The sequence below is a fragment of the Delphinapterus leucas genome, chromosome 6 (genome assembly GCF_059928025.1).
Source record: "Delphinapterus leucas isolate spDelLeu-1000000601 "Yukka" chromosome 6, BTC_Dleu_Yukka2, whole genome shotgun sequence".
Lineage (NCBI taxonomy): Eukaryota > Metazoa > Chordata > Mammalia > Artiodactyla > Monodontidae > Delphinapterus > Delphinapterus leucas.
Window position 1 is genome coordinate 99,003,624 of NC_143134.1, and position 20,849 is coordinate 99,024,472.

Here is a 20,849-nt window from a genome sequence, read left to right on the forward strand (position 1 = left end):
TTAGCTCCTACATCAACATTCCCCCCACCGCTGCCGGGCACACAGATACATACATGCACAAACATGCAGCCCATTGGCTCAGCCTGATTCCTTATTTCCTAGCTACCGAGACCCACTTTCCCCTACATACGTACATTTCTCAAAAAGGATGCATGTTACAATCAAAGTTTACATTGTGTGCTTGGGGTTTTTTTACCTTGAAAATCTATTAAAGTATGTCATAACAAATTTGTCTTCAGCGGGAGGAAGAAGAATATGTAGGTTCCAGACACTGGCTGGGGCTGAGGTCGAACCAAACACAGACCCTGGTGCCAGGGAACTCACACTGCAGTGTGAGGAGACAGGCAATTAGGCAGACAGTGCTGTGCGGAAAATGCTTGGGAGCTTGAGGAACACCTAGGAAGCGTCTCAACCCAGCCCTGGAGTGCCGGACAGGGTTTTCTGGAGAAGGTGGTTCTCAGCTGCGGGTGATTCTGCCCCCAGTGTCTCCAGTGAGAGCGGCGGAAACACTTTGGTGGTTGCTACTGGGGATGATGAGGGAGGGAGATGCTACTGGATTCTATTGGGCACAGGCCAGGCGTGCTGCCAAGCATCCTACAGGGCCCAGGACAGCCCTCCCACAACAAACATCTGGCCCCGGATGTCAATGGTGCTGAGGTTGAGAAACCCTGGTCTAAAGTCAGAGTGAAGGATGAATGCAGATTGGTGGTTCTGGTGGAGAGAATCATAGGTATCCAGGGAAGAGAGTTATTTCAAGGAAAAAGTGGGCTATGGTGGAGAATGGTGCAGAAGTTATGGTTAAGTTAAACAAGGAGAAAAAGTATTCTTTCATTGGTCCGAAGAACGTCGTTCCTGACCATGGTGTGTTTGTTTTAGCCAAATGGTAGTTACAAATGCCAGATGTAGAGGACTGAGGGAGAAGTAAGGAGCATGAAAGCAGCTTGTCTGTGAAGAGGGGGAATTAATGGTAATTATGGCAGTTATGGTTAAGGCTTCCTACAGTGTCAAATGCTTTATGTTCATTATCCAGATTATACCACCCAGCAACCCTATGAAATGTGGATTTCTTTGTATGGCTGAGGAAATAGAGATTTGGAGAATTTAAATATGTCAAGAATTCATATAGCTCATAAGGCATAGAGTAGGGATTCAACCCTAGGTGGCTTTGACTGTACCTATATTGTTTTTCCAGGGGAGAAGATAGATCAGAGGGACATGGTGTGTGCGTGCGCGCGCACGTGTGTGCGTGTGTGCGCGCGCGCACGTGTGCGTGTGCGCGCACGTGTGCGTGTTGGGCGGGGTGGGCGGGGGCTGGGGAGTTCTTCCTGGATAGGAGAGTTTAAGATGGGAATGATCTAGCTGGTAGAAATTGAAAATGCAGGCCAGATGGGCTCCCAGGTGAGGCAGGAGAGCATTGATCAGGAGCCCAGGTCTCCGCTAAAAGGGAGTGGAGCACGCCTTCCATTGTGGCAAGAGAAGAGGGAAAGGATGGGTACCCGCAGGGTTGAGGAAGGGAAAGGCAGACAGAAGATGAAAACCTCTTCGTCTTCTCAGTTAGACACGGTGAAGAGTGGAAGACAGGTAAACATCAGACTACTTACTGGGTAAGTTTGAAACCGTGAATTTGCAGGGATACCAATCTCAGAGTAGCGAGGACACTGATTTACACGGATCCAAGGTTGAGATTTTTCCAGATGGTTATGAGGGAAGGACATTGGGTCGGGCTTCTTAATTTATTTCAGGAGGTCATTCTCACAGTTTTCCTCCTCTTGCTTGAATTCCTTTGAGGAGGAGATAGAGTAAAGCTTTTTTTTCACAGAACTAAAAGACTTTCCAATGCATGGGTGGAGCAGCTTGTCGCTTGAGACGATTATATGCAGATAAAATCAGTTAAAAATTATCTTCCTGGGCTTCCCTGGTGGCGCAGTGGTTGAGAGTCCGCCTGCCAATGCAGGGGATACAGGTTCGTGCCACGGTCCGGGAAGATCCCACGTGCCGCGGAAAGGCTAGGCCCGTGAGCTATGGCCGCTGAGCCTGCGCGTCCAGAGCCTGTGTTTCGCAAGGGGAGAGGCCACAACAGTGAGAGGCCCACGTACCACAAAAAAAAAAAAAAAAATTATCTTCCTGACCTTAAGGCTGGAGTTCCTAAAATCACTGCATAGAGATCATCTGAGGCTATTGCCTTAAGGAGTCATTAAAGAGTCTTAAATTGGGTAGAAAATGGAACGCCAGGGCTGGCAGGGGAGTCAACATACTTGGTGAACGGAGGTGCAAACCACTGATAACAATACCGTGCCATATCACTCCAGTGCTTTACATTTGATGGTTGTTTTAAAGTTAAAGTAATAACGTCTTGTTGAAAAATTTTAAATCATTAAGTAGAAAGTGAAAGTGTTGTTCACCTGGGCCCACACCCAGGTGAATTACCTTATAAAGTTTAGAGACTTCAAATTGTTATTTCTTTATTTTCTTGTACAAATACATGGGCTAGGATTTCTGCAGTACTAAGTAATAGTGATGACCCTTGTCCGGTTTTTGATTTGAATTTTTATAATGTGTTAAGCATGCTGCTGATTTTTATATATATATATATCTCGTTAAAACATTTTTATTAGAAATGGTTCTGGAATTTCATCAAATGCTGTCTAGCCTCTCTGTGTTATCAAATCATTTTTTTCTCCTTTGACTTCCTAATGTAGTAGAATACAGATTTTCTTTTCTTTTTTTTTTTTTTGCCGTACGCAGGCCTCGCACTGCTGTGGCCTCTCCCGTTGCGGAGCACAGGCTCCAGACGCGCAGGCTTAGCGGCCGTGGCTCACGGGCCCAGCCGCTCCGCGGCACGTGGGATCTTCCCAAACCGGGGCACGAACCTGTGTCCCCTGCATCCGCAGGCGGACTCTCAACCACTGCGCCACCAGGGAAGCCCATCTTTCTTTTCTGTATTTTTTTTTTTTTTTTGGCCGCTCCATGTGGCTTGCGGGATCTTTCTTAGTTCCTTGACCAGGGATTGAACCTGGGCCCTCGGCAGTGAAAGAAAGTGCAGAGTCCTAACCACTGGACCACCAGGGAATTCCCTAAATTTTCTGGTACTGAAATACTGCCTTCCTGCAGTGAATCCCACTTCATCATGGAGTGATATTCCTTTAATGTGCACCTGGATTTTATTGTGAATTTTTGCCTCAATATTTAGGTGCATTGGTCTGCTTTTATTATTTTTGTATTACTATTTATTGTTTGGGGTGTAAGCTTTGATATCTGTGCTACACTATAATGTCTTTGGAAATATACTGGTGAAAGTCTTACACTTCAGACTTTGGACCAATTTAAAAAGCATTCTGATATACTGAATTTTTGAAGTCTCTTCTCTGGTTGGGTTGGCTCCTTTTCTTGGATTAATTTTGGTAGTATATGTGTTTCTAGACAATCATCTATGACGTTTAGGTTTACAAATATAACTATGAGTTGTACAAAGTAATTTTAAAATTATATTTTATTTTCCTTTACATTCGTGGATATTTTCTGCTTCTTAGTTATATTTGTGTTTTGCCTTCCTCCTCTCTTTTTTCTTGTTAGGCTAGATAGTGGTTTTTATTTAATTTTACATAGAATTACATTTTTAAAAAATAAGTGGTTCCTCAGGCAGTTTTATTGTTTTTTGATTTTTTGAGTCCTGATTTTCGATCGTAATAAAATTCTTTCTTCGTCTTTTCCTCCTTTTTCTTTTCATTGAGTTAGATGTTTCATTCATTTAGTATTATTTCTTGATTTATAAGAAGTATTACTATTTCTTGTTTATAATTTTCATAGAGCTATGAAATTTCCTCTAAGTACAGCTTTTGCTAAATTCCACATTTTACATACATAAGATTTTTAAAGTCACATTCAGTAGTTGAGTCTTTCTGTTTATCCGAACTTGTTTAGAATAGTGTTAAAAAAAAATTCCAAGTGTTGGAAGATTTTGTTTTCCTTTTTCCTCTAGATATGCTGCTGTGTAAGTAGAAATGATAGACTACTTTTTTCTATTTGTAGTTTATAATCTCTTAATTCTGGCGTTAGAGATGCTTGTAAACCTCCATGGGCATTTGAAAACCTTTGTAAATGTCTCATACTTGCTTGAAATGAAAATGTGCTTCCTGTTTCCAGGATACAGAATTTGAAATGTGTCTCTTAATTCTATTAATTCTGTTATTTCTATCCTTAGTTGCCTTTTTCCATTTAACATATTAAATACTTATGTCTATCTCTTCTTGTATTGCCTTTTTTTTTCTTTTCTTTCTCCAATTGGTGCTGTTGGGGGGGGCATAAATATTCACGATCAGTCTTCATTGTGGATTGTAAGTTTTTACATTATTAAATGTTCATCTTTATTTATTTATTTATTTTGGCCGTGCCTTGCGCCATGCGGGTTCTTAGTTCCCGGACCAGGGACTGAACCCGGGCCCCCTGCAGTGGAAGCTCAGAGTCCTAGCCACTGGACCGCCAGGGAATTCCCTAAATGTTCATCATTAAAACTTTTCAAAATATAATTTATTTTCCTTTACATTTGTGGAAATTTTTTATTTTTGCTTTTGCAAAAATTTAAAGATAAGCTTACAGGCTTTTTTATCTTGAATTAACCATGAGTAAAATTTATCAAGATCCCTACTTTTCTTGATATACTTTTACCATATTATTACTTTAAAGATTTTGTGTCATTTTATGGTGTATCTCTTGTAGACAAAATGCAATTAGAGTTCATTTTTGAATCTAGTCTGGGAATATTTTCCATAGTAGTTTATTGATTTAACATATACACTTGACTAATTAATTTTTTGCACGTACTTGTATATGTCTACACACTTTTCCTTTGTTCTCTGTTTTTCACTACGTGGGCTGTGTTTGCTTTGATCAAAAAAAAGATTAAAAACTAGTCTTTTTATTTTTATTATTAAATTTTTAGCTTTAATACCTCTATTTAGTAACTTCAGAAAGAATACTATCAAGTATTCATATTTGTCCTTCTGTGAGAGTTGAGAATTTTCTTCCACTTATATTTATCCTCTAATGCCAACCATCCCCACCTCTTTCTTTTTAACTTGTTCATTTTATAAAATGTATTTATTGAAGTATAGTTGATTGACAATGTGGTGTTAATTTCTGCTGTACAGCATAGTAATTCCTTTGTACATATATATGCAGTCTTTTTGATATTCTTTTCCATGATGGCTTATTGCAAGGTATTGAATATAGTTCCCTGTGCTATACAGTAGGACCTTGTTATTTATGTATTCTATATATAATGGTTTACATCTGCTAATCCCAACTCCCAATCCATCCCTCCCACCTCTTTATTTTTGTTGTTATGCTTGAGGATTTTTCCCAATTCTATATAATTTTATTGTTATTATATGGAATAATCTATTGTATTATAATTGTTCCCTTTAAGGGATTGTAATTTTGTTTTGTAATTATTATAAATTGATCAATCTTTGTTCTAAATGTAAGTGGATTCTGTGTTCACATCCTCTCTTTACCTCTAAATTCCCCATTCTTGAGATCTCGATTTTGAACTTTCTCTTGGCTGGATATATTACATCACTGAATAGATTTTGAAGAAGAGTCAGTAAGTGCAGCATTCCCTGACTGTGCTGATTGGAAAATGTGTTATTACTTTTATACATGGTTGAGAATTCAGTTGGGAAATGAATACTCCCATCTTGCTCTTTCTTTCTCAAGCCTCTGTAGACATCCGTTCACTCTTCTTTATCATTGAATGTTACTGGGAAGAAGTTTGTGGCTGTCTGACTTTTCCCCCCTGCAATTGACTAATTTTTAAATATCTTGATTTTGTGGTAATCAGTGTTTATCCTAGAAAACTGTACCTTTACCGAGATGTCTCAATTTTGATGATTCTGTTACTTTTCCCTGGAACATCAGATATTCCTTTATTTCGGGGAAGTTATTTTCCATCACAGATTTGAGCATATTTTGTTTTGCCCTGTTTTGTTTTACTGTCTACTCGAGAATACCTTTTATCTGTATGTTGGATCTCTGTTTTCAAACTCTCTTACCTGTCATGTTCTCTACTTGCTTTCATCTACTTGTCCTTTTCCTCTGCATTTTGTGCAGTTTTTTTTTTGTGTGTGTGCAGTTTTTTTGAAGACTGTTTTCTGCATCATCAACTTTGATTCTGGTTTGTGGATTTTACCTCTTATTACTTTAATATATTTATTGGTTCTGCCGTGATAATTATTTTTGTTGTCAGTTTCTTTCTCCAACTGCCAGCTTCTCTTTTATCTCTTGCTGATATCTTATCTTTGGTCTCTTTTTTTATAGTATCTCTGTTAATTGTTGTATATAATATTCTTCTGTGCCCTGTTCTTTCAAAATATATTGTTCATTGGTCTTTTCCATGCCATGTTTCTTTCTGTCACTTTTTTTGGCCTCAGTTCACTTTTTCTAACTTACTCATCTTCAGTTAGGACATGACTCTCAGAACTTTCTCTTGGCCCCCAGGTAGTGAGGATAATATCTCTCTAAATCTCCTCCTTAAATCCTGCTTAATTCTGCTTTCAGAACCTGAGTTTGGGTGTGGATGGACTGCCTTTCTTCTGTAGCCTTCAGCAATCTACAAGGGTCCTGGTTAGATGCCTAGGTAGGACACAGTTGATGAATCTTATCTCTGAACTCTGTGATTCTAAGTTTTAAGTCCTGCTTTAGATTTGAGGGTCCCATAGATCTACTGGTTTGGTGTGGCCATTTTTTTTTTCTTTGTTTATATTTTCCTCTTTCTTTTCCTTCATCCAAGACTTCGTTTGCAGTTTGAGACAATTGGCCACCATTTTTTCTGGAAGTCCCTTGGTTAGCTTAAAGCACATATCCTTGTTCTGAGGGATTTCCAAACACTTCTGTGTTTTCAGACGTTGATCCTTACAGTGGATTTAACTCAGCACTGCAGCTTTAGTGTGGTAATCAAATAACCACTCCAAGTTTGAATGTTTTCTGATAAGATTTTGTTTTATTATGAAAGCCTTCTGTCATACAAGAGTCTTGGGTCCTGAGGATTTACCCAACTCTTAGTATTTTCTGTATAAAATACTCCAATTCTTTCCTTTGTGCATTGCCACATCCCACTTTAGAAATATCAAGGACACCATGTCATGAACCGTTCTTAAATTATTAAGGGAGATGAATATCAGTATCAGCATTGTCTTGGCCACAGTATTCATTCTTTCACAGATATTAACTCTGTCTTTTAAGGGTGTACTCTTATTAGCTTCTGATGCTGGGTTCTGCAACTTAGTATTTTCCCATTAATTGTTAAATAAGTGAAATATTTGCAAACATTAGTCTTCTCCTAGGCTCTTTAAAGACTGCATAGCTATTATCGTATTCATTCAATCAACAGGGCTTATAAGTAGGGCTCCCAGTGCGATGGAAAAGGGAACTCAGCATTCTAGCTGCTGGTCTCAGGGACTACAGGGAAGATTTGAGCTTGATCTTAAAACTGGAGTGAGCATGAGGATCCCCTTGAGGGCTTGTTAAAATACAGATTGCGTGCGGGGCCCTACCCCCAGGGTTTCTGATTCACAGAGTCTGGAGCGGAACCTGAGAAATTGCATTCCTAATGAATTCTTGGCCGGTGCTGCTGGTCTAGGGATCTCTCTTTGAGAATCATTTTCTTAAAGGATGGGAATTATGTGGATCTTCAAAATGTAGGTAAAAGTATTCTACAGGGAGGAAAACATGGACAAACATGGAGATCTCAGCATCCTCCTGATTTCTAAGTCATTCTTTTTTTAAAAAATAACTTATTTATTTAATTTATTTTTGGCTCCGTTGGGTCTTTATTGTTGCACGCGGGCTTTTTCTACTTGCGGTGAGTGGGGGCTACTCTTCGTTGCGGTGCGGTGGCTTCTCTTGTTGCGGAGCGCGGGCTCTAGGCTCGCAGGCTTCAGTAGTTGCGGCATGTGGGCCGAGTAGTTGTGGCTCGCGGGCTCTAGAGCGCAGGCTCAGTAGTTGTGGCGCATGGGCTTAGTTGCTCCACGGCATGTGGGATCTTCCCGGACCAGGGCTCAAACCTGTGTCCCCTGCACTGGCAGGTGGATTCTTAAGCGCTGCACCACCAGGGAAGCCCTCTGAGTCATTCTTTTCATTATGGTAAGGGACTCTTTCCTAAGAGACCCATATGGGGGGAATATTGAAAAAGTTAAAGATGATTACTGGCCTTTCGGATGCATTTAGTTTTTCATATCCAACAAATGGATATAGATATCTACTAGGAATATAGATAAATAAGGGATAAATATATAATATAGTATAATAGAAATGTATTAGTAAATGTGGTGAAATATTCTAAGTTGTGGTTGGTTTCAGGATATGACGTGTAATTTGAAATGGAATCTGGTGTCCACAGTATTCTGAAATTATTGGTCTGAGCCACTGACTGGCTGTGCCACAAGGAGACAGGTTCGTTTTAAATGAACTGACCCTGATATTTCCAGACACCCCTAAGGCTCATTCAGCCAGCTTCTTCAGCCACTTTGTTGGCAGAGCACATTTTCCATAAGAAACAAGACGAAGTTTCTCATGGGGTAGATTTGGTGGGCATAAAGCTACTACATAACCTTGTTCTGATTCCATGAGGGTGGATTCTGAGGAAAGACGATTCGGGGTTATGGATCTCGTTCTTCTGTGTATACCTTTGTCAGCAACTTTCAGTCTTCCACATGTGTTTCCAAAGCAGGAGCACACTGCCTGCATGCCTAAGAGGGTCTTTGGACAGCCAAACTGTATATGATGGATTTTGCACCTTTCCAGTTAATCTCCTGAGTATAGAATTCTGAGCAGAGGAGGAGACACTGGGGGTTATTCTGGAATCCGCCTCCTCAGTGAAGAAGGACTCTTGTTTGTGAGAATATATGGGGCGTGGACTTCAAGTGTGAATAACTATTAATGAACTGAATAACATTTATAGAGTGTTTCTACTGCCGATTTCCTTTCTCTAATTATGGAATTCAACAGATTTTTTTCCCTGCTTCAGAGAGTATGTTCCAGAAGCCTTGGGCAGGTTATTTTTCCTGAGACCTTCAGTTTCACTGTCTGAAAAATGAAGATATTGGGCCCCATTGGACGACATGGTCTTTGAGATCTCCTCTCTAGTGGCCACTAATGAGCTTACAGCTAGTTAACTTTTAGGAGTGAATTCTTCTGTTTGAGTTAAAGAAGGCACAGATAATTTATTGTTTCAATATTTTTTAGGGAAGCCAAGGAGAGAGAACTCTGTTCCTACCTAATTTCTTTATACTTTCCTCTACTGAAAAGGTTTATACAGTTTTGAGCTATCGGGGAGAATTGTTCCTCAGGCTTTCCAGAATCTTTGCAAACAAGAATTGAAAGGTTTTTTTGTGGAGGGAAGGCAACCAGAGAGTCTCAAGTGTAGCCCCAGGTGATGATTCCAAGTGTCACATCAGTTTAGGGGAGCTTAGCAGTGTTATAAATATGTGGGTAGAATGATGCTGCCAGAGTACCTTCCGCTTGGATGGTGAGGAAAAGCAAGGTGGCCACTTCCTCACGTATCAAGGACAGGTGGGGCCATGGAATTCCTGATATCCCAGCAGTCAGCCAAGCGCTGTGATGTGGCTTCATGAACGTTATGAGTTGAGTAGGAGCAGTGGTATATAGTGCTAAGTTCTGTTCTGTTTTGTTTTTCTGGTCATGGAGCCTCTCTGGAATTGCTTAGGTTCCTATATGTTTACTTTGGGTTGGTACCACTGGTTAATTTTCTCTTGGAAAGCAGGCGGGCATGCACACACTCATTCGTCCCACAGATCTTGTCAGGGCCAGACCTGTGCTGGGCCCTGGGGATGTAAGAACCAAAAGGAATATGGTACTCATCCTTTGAAGAGTGATTTTGAGTAGCCTGGGGCCCCGTCACTTTGAGAGAAGATAATTTTGTATGTTGGAGAGGAGAAAATGTGCATGATGTTTTTCATAGAAATTTTAGTTGGAGGCCACATGCTAACTGTAGGACTTGACCATTTTTAATGATGTTGATCCCTTACCCACAGAGCCCACAGGGTCATCATCAGTGCAAGGGGCTTATCACTAAGGACAGACGGACCAGTTATATTCCTTAATCTTGGATTTTTCTTGAAAAGTTTATAGTAAAATACCCAAATCAGAAAAATGAAACTAAAAAACTCATGATGTCATAGGACAGGAAGGCTACTAAGATCATTTTGAACCATGGAACCATAGAATCTTTGCGCTGGAAGAGAACTTGCTGATCATCTAGTCCTGAGATTCCCCAGCCAGGACCACATGAAAGGCTCATAAAGGCAGGTGGCTTATAGGCAGAGACTGAAAATACCTAGAGACCACTTGTGACAGGGTTTCCATCCTCCACACTCTTGTCATTTTGGACCAGATCATTCTTTCTTATGGGGGTTTTCCTGTGCGTTGTAGGATGTTTAGCAGCATCCCTGGCCTCTACGCATTAGATACCAGTAGCACCGCTCCCCCCGGCCCCACCCAGTTGTGAGAACCAAAAGTGTCTCCAGATATCCCTGGGCTGGGGTCTGGGGGGGTAAGATTGCCCCTGGTTGGGACCACTGCTCTGTGACAACATAAGATTAGTAGAAGAATCTAACTCTCATAACCAATCTTTTTATGTTTGATTGGAATCTTATCACTCACAAGCTCTGCTTCATTCATTCATTTGTTCATTCATTCAGCACATTTGCTGAGTACCCATTGTGTGAACTGTCCCCAGTGCTGAAGATATCAGTGTAAATAGACAGGTGTGGGCTTGCTATCAGGGTGCCTGTGTTCTAGCAGAGGGAGATAGAGCACAAACAAACAGGTATCATAGCAACAATGAAGGAACTTGCAAGGCAGCGTCATGTGGTAAGAGAAAGTCAGCATGGTCAGAGCTGTGGATAGGGGCTCGATTTCATGGGGATGGGGAGAGCGGGCTAATATTAGATGGAGTTGTGAGAAAGCCCCTTGGAGGATAGAACCTTTGAGCCCAGAATTGCATGAGGAGGAGTCAGTCATGACGAAACTAGGCATTTATTTGTCTCTGAATAATAATAAAAAGTGAGAGATGAATTAAGTCAGAAAAAAATCTTTCAAAATATGAGAAGAAAATTTTGTAACACACTCCTTTGTACAAAAAGGTTGACTGGCATAATCTCATCTCTTCATTTAGTGAAATGATTCAAGTAAGGGCTTCGAAAGACTTGTTCAAGGTGAAGGTGGCAGGTGGAGCCATCACACCTGCTGGGAATAAATTATTTTACTTGCTGGAGAGGCATTTCTGTATCCTTGTCTTTTTTTTTTTTTTTTTTTTTTTTGAGCAGCCCAATAGTGAATAAGCTGAAAGACCTAAGTTTGTTGGGCAAAGTGAGATTTTCATTAAGGATTTATGGAACGTGGGGCTTGGCCAAGTACCTGAGCCACTGTAGTGTTTTCACATGGTGATAAATCCTACTGTTATGTTGGCAGACAAATGTCTTAACTTTCTGCTAAGAAGTTCTTGAGGTGCAGTGATTTTTAGGAGTAAACTTACTTGCTGAGAGTGGATTGGAGACTGCAAGAGAAAAGGAATTCTTTAGCTATCGTGTAAAATAAAATATTCCTAATTCTTGGGTATATGCCAGTTCCATACATAAGGACATAGGGTGTTTTTCCTGTTTTCTTGGATCGGGGTAGGAGAACCAATGGATCTCAGTGGGCAGTGCCTTCTGCTATAGGTGGAGGCCAAGAGGAGAAAAAAAAAAAATCACAATCTTCTTGAATAGGAGGACTTCACAGTGGTCACGATTCCTGATTCACACAAGCCCAGCCGTTGTTTACCTTTCCAGAAAGCAGTCTGCTTAGGGCTTTCAGCCTGAGGGGGTAGTTAGATCAGGAACCATGGAGTGGCTATATTTTGTCAAATATAAGAAATTGAACTGGAAAGGTTACTGCATCAGGGCCTTGTGTGCCACAGATATAGGCAGACTCGGGACAATTCTCATTTAAAGGAAGTGACTTGTCTGAATTTTCTGAGCACACCGTGAGCACAAGGCAAAGAACAAATCTCAGAGGGATTAGATTGGGACTTTTGTGGGCTTTTCCTCAAATAAAAGAGGTTCTTCTGGCAAAACTTTCTTATACTTTCACCAGCCCTGGATCCTTTCGTTTTATTTTTTGTTTTTTTTTCCTCTCAGAAGGTAATAGAGAGCAAGGTGAGTTGTTCGAATGGTTTCTGGATTCATTCACTAAAACTGTAGAATTTAGACGTGGTGGGGTTGGCCAGACCTTCTGTGCCAGGCACAGACCTGGCTGTGAAGACATGCCCAAGGCCTGTGGTCAGCGAAGCCTTCAGACCCACAGAGGAGCTACTCAACGCGTGGTTTGGTCTTTCACGATATGGAGGATGCCTTTGACTGGAGCTTCTGCGTCTTAATCAGTTCTGTAATGAAGACCCAGCAGCATATCTGCAACTTCCCTTTAATTTTACAATTTTTATAATGAGAGTTCTTGTAGTGTGAAAAGTGTCTGTGGAAACCCAGCCAGCATGCTGAAGAGCCTACAAAGGAATACAGCGATTTTCTGTCTCTGCCGTTGGGGTGAGGTTTGGCTCTAGAGGAGAGAAATCGGGTCTCTCTTGATCTCCAGGCTCGGGCAAGAATGGCTTCAAAGTTTCCAAGGAATTTCCTGATGGACCCACGACATTTCAGAGAATTCATTCAACCCTAAGAGTGGTTTTCGCTCATTTGGAAGAACAAAATGAGCTGGGATCTCATTTGTCTTGGTTGCCTTTTGAGAATTTTAGCATGTGGAGGCGTCTTCATTTTGTTTTGTTTCTCAAGGAGAATATTGTCAGGACGCTTCTCAGAATTGGACTTATCTGGTGAACTACAGGTTCCCCTTCACAGACAATGAAGTCTAAAGCTCCTGAGATACCACCCTGCTTCCTCCCTTTCTTTTCTAGTCCCTTCTCTCCTCTTTTATCTCCTTATTCAAATCACACGCTTCCTTTTCTAAGGACAGGAGAGCTGGCAGGCTGCCTATTGGCCTGTTGGCCTCAATTAGCCTTATATCATTGCAAAGGAATGCATGAATTCTCCAGAAGGTATGTACTATCTCTTTCTGTATTAGACGCTCACTACCTGCGTTCATAACAGGTCACTCAGCCAGAATGGCTTCTTGTTTACATATCTGATATTTTTTTGGTCATTTGGATTAGATCATCTCATTTTAATAATGATCCCCGAGGTTATCTGTTATGAAATATTACTCCAACATGCTCTGTAAAACTTGATTCAGGAAAACAAAGCTAAAATAAGAGAACCTGAAGGATAGCATCCTTGGCCGCAAGGTGACTGGGGTTATTGATCTGCAGATTGCCTGCTTCAGACTCTGTCCCAGAGATGGAACAGAGGCCACACATGGGCATTGGCAGGACGCAGGCTCGCGTGGTATTTCTCTGCTACTATTTAAATTCAGTCTCATCTTGGGGGTTACATATGTGATTGCAAATTAATCCTTTCTCTTCTGAAAATTTGGTTTTGAAGAACAGCTGTGTCTCCCTTCTGAATTCCTTAATTATTTATCCTCCCTGATATGTTAAACCTTTCATTAGTGTGGTGAATTGCCAAGAGTACACAGAACTGCTTAGATCATGTAGCAAACAGTATAAACATTGGATAGGACATTTGAAGACACCACATGGTGAGCCAGGATCTATAGTTGTACCAAATGTTGTGGGATCAATGTAGGTATCTTGTTGTTGGAAGTTCTTTGTTGGTTTATTTTGTTGGCTTATTTTTTTTTAATCACTATAACATGGGAAGAGTATGTATGTCATTTGTACTTATTCAAAAGTGTTCTAACAGAAGTGTTAAATTTGGAGGGCACATGCCCCTATCTGAGTTCAAATTAAATCAAGAAAATTAATTATTTCATATATACGTACACGTATGTATGTATATATGTATGTGCAGAGGACAGGCACCCTGTGATACATGTGTTTGCATATATATGCATGCCTGTGTGTGTATATCTACAGTCTGTATTTGCATTTGTAAGTGTGATTCCATAACTACTGTTCCTTTTCCTGAAAGGAGATTTCTACCTCCATTTCTTGATCCAGTCCTGTTTGGAAAGATGCTTTAAATGATTTTTAAGTTAGAATTCCCACTTCGACCATGACAAGAGTAAATGATAAGCAGTGATGTACAACACGTCTTGTTGCTGAGAGTAGCAACCCACACTCACAAGTGGATTAGTGATTTTTTTTTTCCCCTCATTTTTCATCCTAAGCATGAAAATTCTTCTTTCCTCCCAAACCACGTTCCTGGGGCTTGAAATAAGAGATGTTAACTTCCCAACACACCCCGCAGCTCTTTGACCTCATCATAGCAACAGTTTCCGATCTCAAATACATTTGTAGAATGATCTTTAAGTTCCTGATTTTTCTGTCTTTCTAGCTGAACGGTGCCGAAGTTTATGCATTCCACTAACTGATAATTGGTTTTTCCAATCATGGGAAAGGAAAGTAAGAAAAGCACAGACAATAGGTGCTCACTAAAGCCTTTTCTTAGAATTGTGATTCAAGAGAACCGAGGAGTTCAGTGTCTTACAAATGAAACTAGGTTTCTGGAGTGGACATAGGAAAAGCATCTTACGGTGTTTCTGGTTCTATTTCTCAAAGGCTTTGAAGCTTATAATTAGTTGCTCTTGAATCCCTGTGGCTGTGGTGCTTCACAGCTTTATTTCTGGTCTGCAGTCCTTCAGTCAGAGAACAGGGTAGGTCCAGGCAAGGCCTGCACCTTTTCATTTGGACACTTCCCGGAGACAGTTGGGATTTTGACTTGAAGACCGTGTTCGTGCTCCATGCAATCCTGGAGAACAGTGCTCGCCGAGGTGACCCAGGTGAGGGTTGTGGTGGCAGGATTGTAGGAGTGCCCTCAAACACCCAGGGCGCCTCCCTTCTCCCCTCCTGTCTGGGCAGTGAGTGGGGAGGGCACATGACGAACCTGTGGATTGTCCCCTTTCACCTTCACAGGAGGAAAATGGAGGCATAATGGATCTCTGAAATTGTGAACACAGAAAGTGGGTGGGCAGACGGTAGAAATTAAAATTGGTGGGTTTTTTTAAGTTGAAGTGTAGTTGATTTACAGTGCTGTGTTACTTTACGTTTTTTAAATTTATTTTTTAATTTTTTGGCCACACCGCATGGCATGTGGGATCTTAAGTTCCCGGACCAGGGGTTGAACCTGCGCCCCCTGCAGTGGAAGTGCAGAGTCCTAACCACTGGACCGCGAGGGAATTCCCTGTGTTACTTTCTGAAGTATAGCAAAGTGATTCAATTATATATATAGATCTACTTATCTATCTATCTTTTTTTAGATTCTTTTTCCGTCATAGTTTATTACAAGATATTGAACATAGTTCCCTGTGCTATACAGTAGGACCTTGTCATCTTTTTTTTATATATAGTAGTTTGATTCTGTTAATCCCAAACTCCTAATTTATCCCTCCCTCCCCCTTCCCTCTTTGGTAACCATAGGTTTGTTTCCTATGTCGGGGAGTCTGTTTCTGTTTTGAAAATAGGTTCAAAATTGGTGTTTTTAAGATTGAGGAAGAGCAGCTGGTGGCCATTCTCTCCCTTTCCCCCTTCTCAGCTGTATATTCCCAATCCTTAACAAGATCTCTGGATTTTCTTTAAATATGTCTTCAAGAGTTTGTCCAATATGGAAAGTAGGGTTTGGGGTTTCCCATCAAAACCCCACCTCTTGAAAACTCTAGACTTATCCATGTAAACTGCACAGACCAACACGTGGCAATCAGTAGTGCAGAGTCGTGGATAATTAGTATGGTCGTCTAGAGGTTTCACATTAGGAGGACTAACCACATTAGGTGCTAGCTTATTTGGGAACGAATCCATTTTTCATCTGCCTGCCAAGGCCTCATCATGGGTGGTGTGAGTCTAGTCGTCCGATGCCTGTTTGACCTTGAGGGGCCTGGAGATACTGCATTGGGAGTAGGAGATGGGGCCGGTGGGGGGGGGACACGCTTGTTTGATTTGTAGATTCATCTAATGACCTTTTGAAATAGCATTTCTTTCAGTTAGTTCAGAAGCTTCCTCTTCGGCTTTTGATTTTGCTGATTTGGCCAGTGGGGAAAAAAAATACTGCTAATCTCATTATGGCAGTAGAATTTTTAAATAAAGTAAATAGATAGGAGATCAAGGCTTTTAACTTGAAATCGTCATTTGGTAGCAGCTCAGTGTCTGGTGTAGCCTTTTAGGGTTGCTGTTCTTTCTCGGTTGATGAAACAGTCAAATATGCAAGAGAGTATTTCTCATCTTTGTTCCCATCTTTGTTGTTGGTTTCTCAGAGGATTACCATCTGCTGCAAAAACATCCTCGAGTTGATGGATGGGTCATCCTCAGGTCCAGCTTTCTTTGTCTCTCTCCTCCCCTGTTCTGTCTCCGCCTCCCTCCTCTCACTTTTTGCCCATGTGTACGTCCTCAGTCTCATAAACACATCAAGTTTCTGTGTCTTTGATTGTTTAGGCCATGCAGGCAATTTCTGTTTTCTTCTGTCAGCGTCTCCAGGAGCAATGTGTGCACAAAGACAAAATGGCTTTCAGAGGAGGCTACGTCCTCATTTGAGGACTCGGTGCAGACATCCAATTGAAGGCCATTCAGTGGTAACCAGACACTGGTTCTCTGGGCAGCCTGGAGATTAACCTCTTCTAAGGCTCTGTGCTATTTTTGAGGTAGAGTCTGCAACAACATTAAAGCTAGAACCTATTAGGAAATCACTTTCATCATCTCTTCTTTTTCCAAATCAGTGGCTTTTTTTTTTTTTTCCTGATCTCCTAACCCTTTAATCTCCTTTGTAGCAGAACAAGGAGACCGTTGGTTTGTTTGCATCCAGCGAAGTTTGAATCCTTGCTAAGAGCTTCGGAAGACACCAAGATATTAGAGAACCGTGCAGAGAGATGAATTTCATCTCGGGGTGGATGACTTAATGCCAAAGGTGCCCTGCTTTCCTTGGGCAGAACTGTCATTTTTTTGGTGGATGTTGTGCGAACTAGGCTCAAACTTTCCAAAAGACACACAGCAGAAAGCCTTTTGTTGCATTATTTCTAAAGGCTTGAAGTTTTGAAGGGAAGAGATTTTGTTTTGCTCTCGGCTACACAATGGAGCTTTCAGAGAACCTCTTTTAAAAGGAATAGCTACAGCCTTTGTGTTGAAGGGTGTGCCTGTTGGCAGGGTCTGCTCATGCAGACAGACTGGCTGGTGATTAACAAAGGTCATTAGACTTTGGAATCTGGCAAGCAGAGTCGGATGGTATGTCTTCTGTGTGTGGAAGGACGACTCCCAAGAAGCCAAGGCATTCTGGAGGTTCCCCCCTCCAGCCCACCCCCAAAGGCAGCTGGAGAACAGGGTCTGGTCCAGGAACGTCCTGCGGTAACCAGGGCTGTGCTGGGATGAACGAACTAGCCCATCAGGCATGGGATAAAAGAACCTTCGGAGATCCTGGTGAATGACATTTGAGGAGGAGAGAGGTGCTGCTTTTTCGGGAAGGAGTGAAAACAGTTCCTCCTTTGTTGGGAGGAGGAGGGCAGAGGAGGGGCCCAGGCTGCTCCTCTCCTGTTGCCTCGGCCCGGCAGCCTGGCAGCATCCATCCCAGAGAAGCCATGTTGTGCTCAGAAGGGAGGCTCTGAGCTAAAATGGCCGCTCCTAAAGCTCAGAGGACTAGGGCAGCTTAGTGAGACTTAGAGCTCCAGTGACGCAGGAGCTCCTATCTCTTGAAAGTGTGATAAACACATTCAGCAGAGCTGTGGCTTGTTTGGCTGAGATGAAAGGACTAAGCTGGGGGGATGGGGAGCGCACACTGGATGATCTGCCTTTTTGCCGTGAAGTGTTCTAAATGCAGGAGTCGTCTGCACTATGGAAAAATTTGTGTTCAGGTCTAATGGGCTGTGCGAAAAGGAGAAGTGGGGTGGGGCCTCGGTGACGGCTGTAATTTGATCCAGAGCTGATAGCAACCTCTTCCACACAATTTGGGTTGGTGCAGAGACAGAAAAGCTGGTGTGGCTGGGAATATGGAGGCTGAGTTAGCTGACAGGGACTCTGGTGCACAGTTCAGGGTTTATTGAAAAAAAGGAGAAATTGCTGGGTGAAAGGGGAGAAGGTAAATCTCTGTGTGTCTCACTCTGCAAGCTCAGGCTGTCCAGAGCTGGACTTGCCAGGAGTTATTTTCACAGGAGCATTCTTTCAGAGAAAATCCTCCTGCCCTAGCTCCTTTCACTGCATTGACAGATTTCTCCACTGTATTCTTCCTGCAGAAATCATTGATCTTTTACAATAAAAGTATAGAAAGTTGCTGTACGATCAAAGTATCGAAAGATTTGGCTTGTGGCTTTTGTTCTTGGACATCTGGTTCTAGATTACAGTGACTCAGTAGAGTTTGCTATGAGCTCAGTGAAGTAACTCAGTCATTAAGATAATAACTGGGTATCTCAACTTAAGATAGGAAGGCGTATGCCTTCTCATACATTTTTAACTTCTTGATGGTGGGCCGCTCCATTGAGTTCGTGTGAAGCTATCTGTATCTTTCAATCACACAGTAAATAGCAGGACAGAGGCAGCCGGGCAAGTTTTACTTTATTCTGAATCAGGTTCACTGCTTGTTATGGCCAAGTATGCACTCCACATTTGTAAAGGGGAGAAGTAGAAAAAGAGAAAGTCCTGCCTTAGAAGCCCTTCTTCCAAACCACGTGCATTTCTGTTGCCTTAGTGTAAATCGAGGTACCGAGGTGCAACCTGAAACTAGAAACTGGATTGTCATCTAAAGTTGGTTGTTTAAGAATCTCTTGAGAAATATTTTATGACCTAATTAGATTGGAGAAGCTGTTAGGTTATAATTGGTAGGTAGTAAAAAGCAAATAACCATTTAGCTCATGAAAAAAAAAAATAAACCGTTTAAAGAAGGGAAGAAGGAGGTGTACCGCAATATCAGTTAAGAGAGTAGAAGAATAAAAAGGTACAATAAAAGCTTTTCCTACTGCCACTCAGAGATTCAGTACTGTTTCACCGTTTGGTGATAAAACATCAATGTTTTATAGTATTAAAACAGCTAATGAAGAGTGAAGTTTGTCCTTTCTTCTGTATGGGCCACCTCTTTACTTCTGAGAAGATTCTGGTTCAAAAATAAAACTGGTCCCAGCCGGAATCAAAGTCAGTATTAACCTACCAAGAAATCTGAATTCAGTCAAGAAATTCAGAAACTACTAAAACTTTTGAAGTATTAGGGGTTTCTTTGGCACATGGCACTTGCAGATACATCAAGCTAGAAAGAGTTTGCCTGGTTTTTTCCCCCCTTCTTTGAAGTTAGGAAGTCAAGGACACCATCCCTATTATGTCTGATTTCCTTTCTTTGGCCAGTGTTCCATCTGACAAAGTCCAGTGAGAGGAAATGGCCGATATTGGAATTTCTTCCATTAATGGACTTGTAGCCCCAGCAGCTTGGGGTACGCGACGAGCGCAGGCCTTAAGGTGTTTCGTCTGCCTTCTGCCACCGCAGGTTCCTAATGTGAGAGGGTAGACCCAGATGATGGAGGTGCTTCAGTGCGATGGCTGTGACTTTAGAGCCCCGTCTTATGAAGATCTCAAGGCGCATATCCAGGATGTCCACACGGCATTTCTGCAGCCGACGGACGTTGCCGAAGACAATGCGAATGAGCCGCGATCTGGGTCCATGAATGCCAGTAACCAGACAGAGGTGGAGTTTTCGTCTATAAAGGATGAATTTGTGATTGCAGAGGACTTATCAGGTAAATCTGTCCTAGGCTCGGCATATCTGATGTATTTCACCGCCCTCATCTATTTTGAGCCTGTAGCCGTGGTTCTTTTTTTTTGGACAGGAGAGTAGGACTTATTGGTGGGCGTGAGTAAGGAGGGGACGGTGCCAAGGCTGTCATGAGTGCAGGGTCCGCCGCTTGTCCAGAGGGCCAGGATTACAGATGTGTTTGACCTCACAGCCATCCGGGATGAGCTGCTTTTCTGCCACCTTGTTTTCAAATTCATCTGCATTAAACTTAGTAAATGCCCACTTCTTGGAGATGTGGCTCTTCTGGTGGCCAGGGAACTTGAACTTGGCCCTGTGGAGGGCCTTAATCACATGCTCCTTGTTCTGCAGTCTGGTGCGGATGGACCTTATGACTTGGCCAGCGTGGACCCTGGCCACTGTGCCCTGGGGCTTTTCAAAGGCACCGCACATACCTGTCTGGAGCCTAGATTGGGCACAACATGCCAGTCATGAATGTCCACTGGAAAGGGCTGTCTCCAAGGTCCCTTAAGGCAACCAGTACAGGCAACAGGCTACATACACTACCGAGGAGCCTGTAGCCGTGGTTCTTGACATGCACGGTTCCTACAGAGTTTCTTTTTTTTTGGCCACGCTGCAAGGCTTGTGGGATCTTTAAAGGTTCCCCAACCAGGGATTGAACCTGGGCCACGGCAGTGGAAAAACGCTGAGTCCTAACCACTGGACCACCAGGGAATTCCCACTTGTGAGCCATTTTTGTGGTTTGGGCATCACGTTTCTCTTCTTAAGTAGCCCAGGTTATTGTTCTTTCAGCTTCCTCTGTTTCTTAGCTTCCTTTCAGTTTGGAGCACAGGGTAGTATCTTGGAAAGTTCTAGAATGAATATTGCAGTTTGTGAAACTTGCATTTTCATAGCTCTGTGGCACATGAATCGAGATGTGGAGACTCCTGCACCTGAAGCCGAGCACTGCCTTCCGTCCGTGAGAAGCAACGTGTTTATGTTCGTTAATGCTTCGTTAATACTCTTCAGGGCCTC

At 42.1% G+C, this 20,849-nt stretch overlaps 2 protein-coding genes and 1 pseudogene across 7 annotated transcripts in view; 1 reads left to right on the forward strand and 2 right to left on the reverse strand.

Moving 5' to 3' along the window:
- Positions 1–20,849, forward strand: part of ZNF462 (zinc finger protein 462) — a 141,220-nt gene that overhangs the window by 36,416 nt on the left and 83,955 nt on the right. For 5 of the 6 annotated variants that reach the window (XR_016393601.1, XM_089913496.1, XM_089913501.1 and 2 more), the window contains exon 2: positions 19,572–19,821. Coding sequence is in view for 5 of the 6 variants with exons in the window: in XM_089913496.1 (XP_089769622.1) it covers positions 19,599–19,821 (223 nt within the window). In the remaining variant the exon portion in view is untranslated. Of the gene's footprint in view, positions 1–16,051; positions 17,525–19,571; positions 19,822–20,849 lie in introns of those variants that run through there. The other variant, XM_089913498.1, reaches the window with a different exon arrangement.
- LOC149749016 (large ribosomal subunit protein uL16-like) lies at positions 19,902–20,282 on the reverse strand. Its single transcript, XM_089913502.1, has one exon. It carries the CDS (start codon positions 20,265–20,267, stop codon positions 19,965–19,967), a length of 303 nt encoding a protein of 100 aa, XP_089769628.1. The 5' UTR covers positions 20,268–20,282; the 3' UTR covers positions 19,902–19,964.
- Positions 20,325–20,449, reverse strand: LOC115802743 (small nucleolar RNA SNORA70; annotated as a pseudogene).

What these genes read in the sequence shown, in the direction of transcription:
- LOC149749016 (XM_089913502.1), bottom strand. Translation starts at nt 20,267, where the DNA reads ATGTGCGGTGCCTTTGAAAAGCCCCAGGGCACAGTGGCCAGGGTCCAC.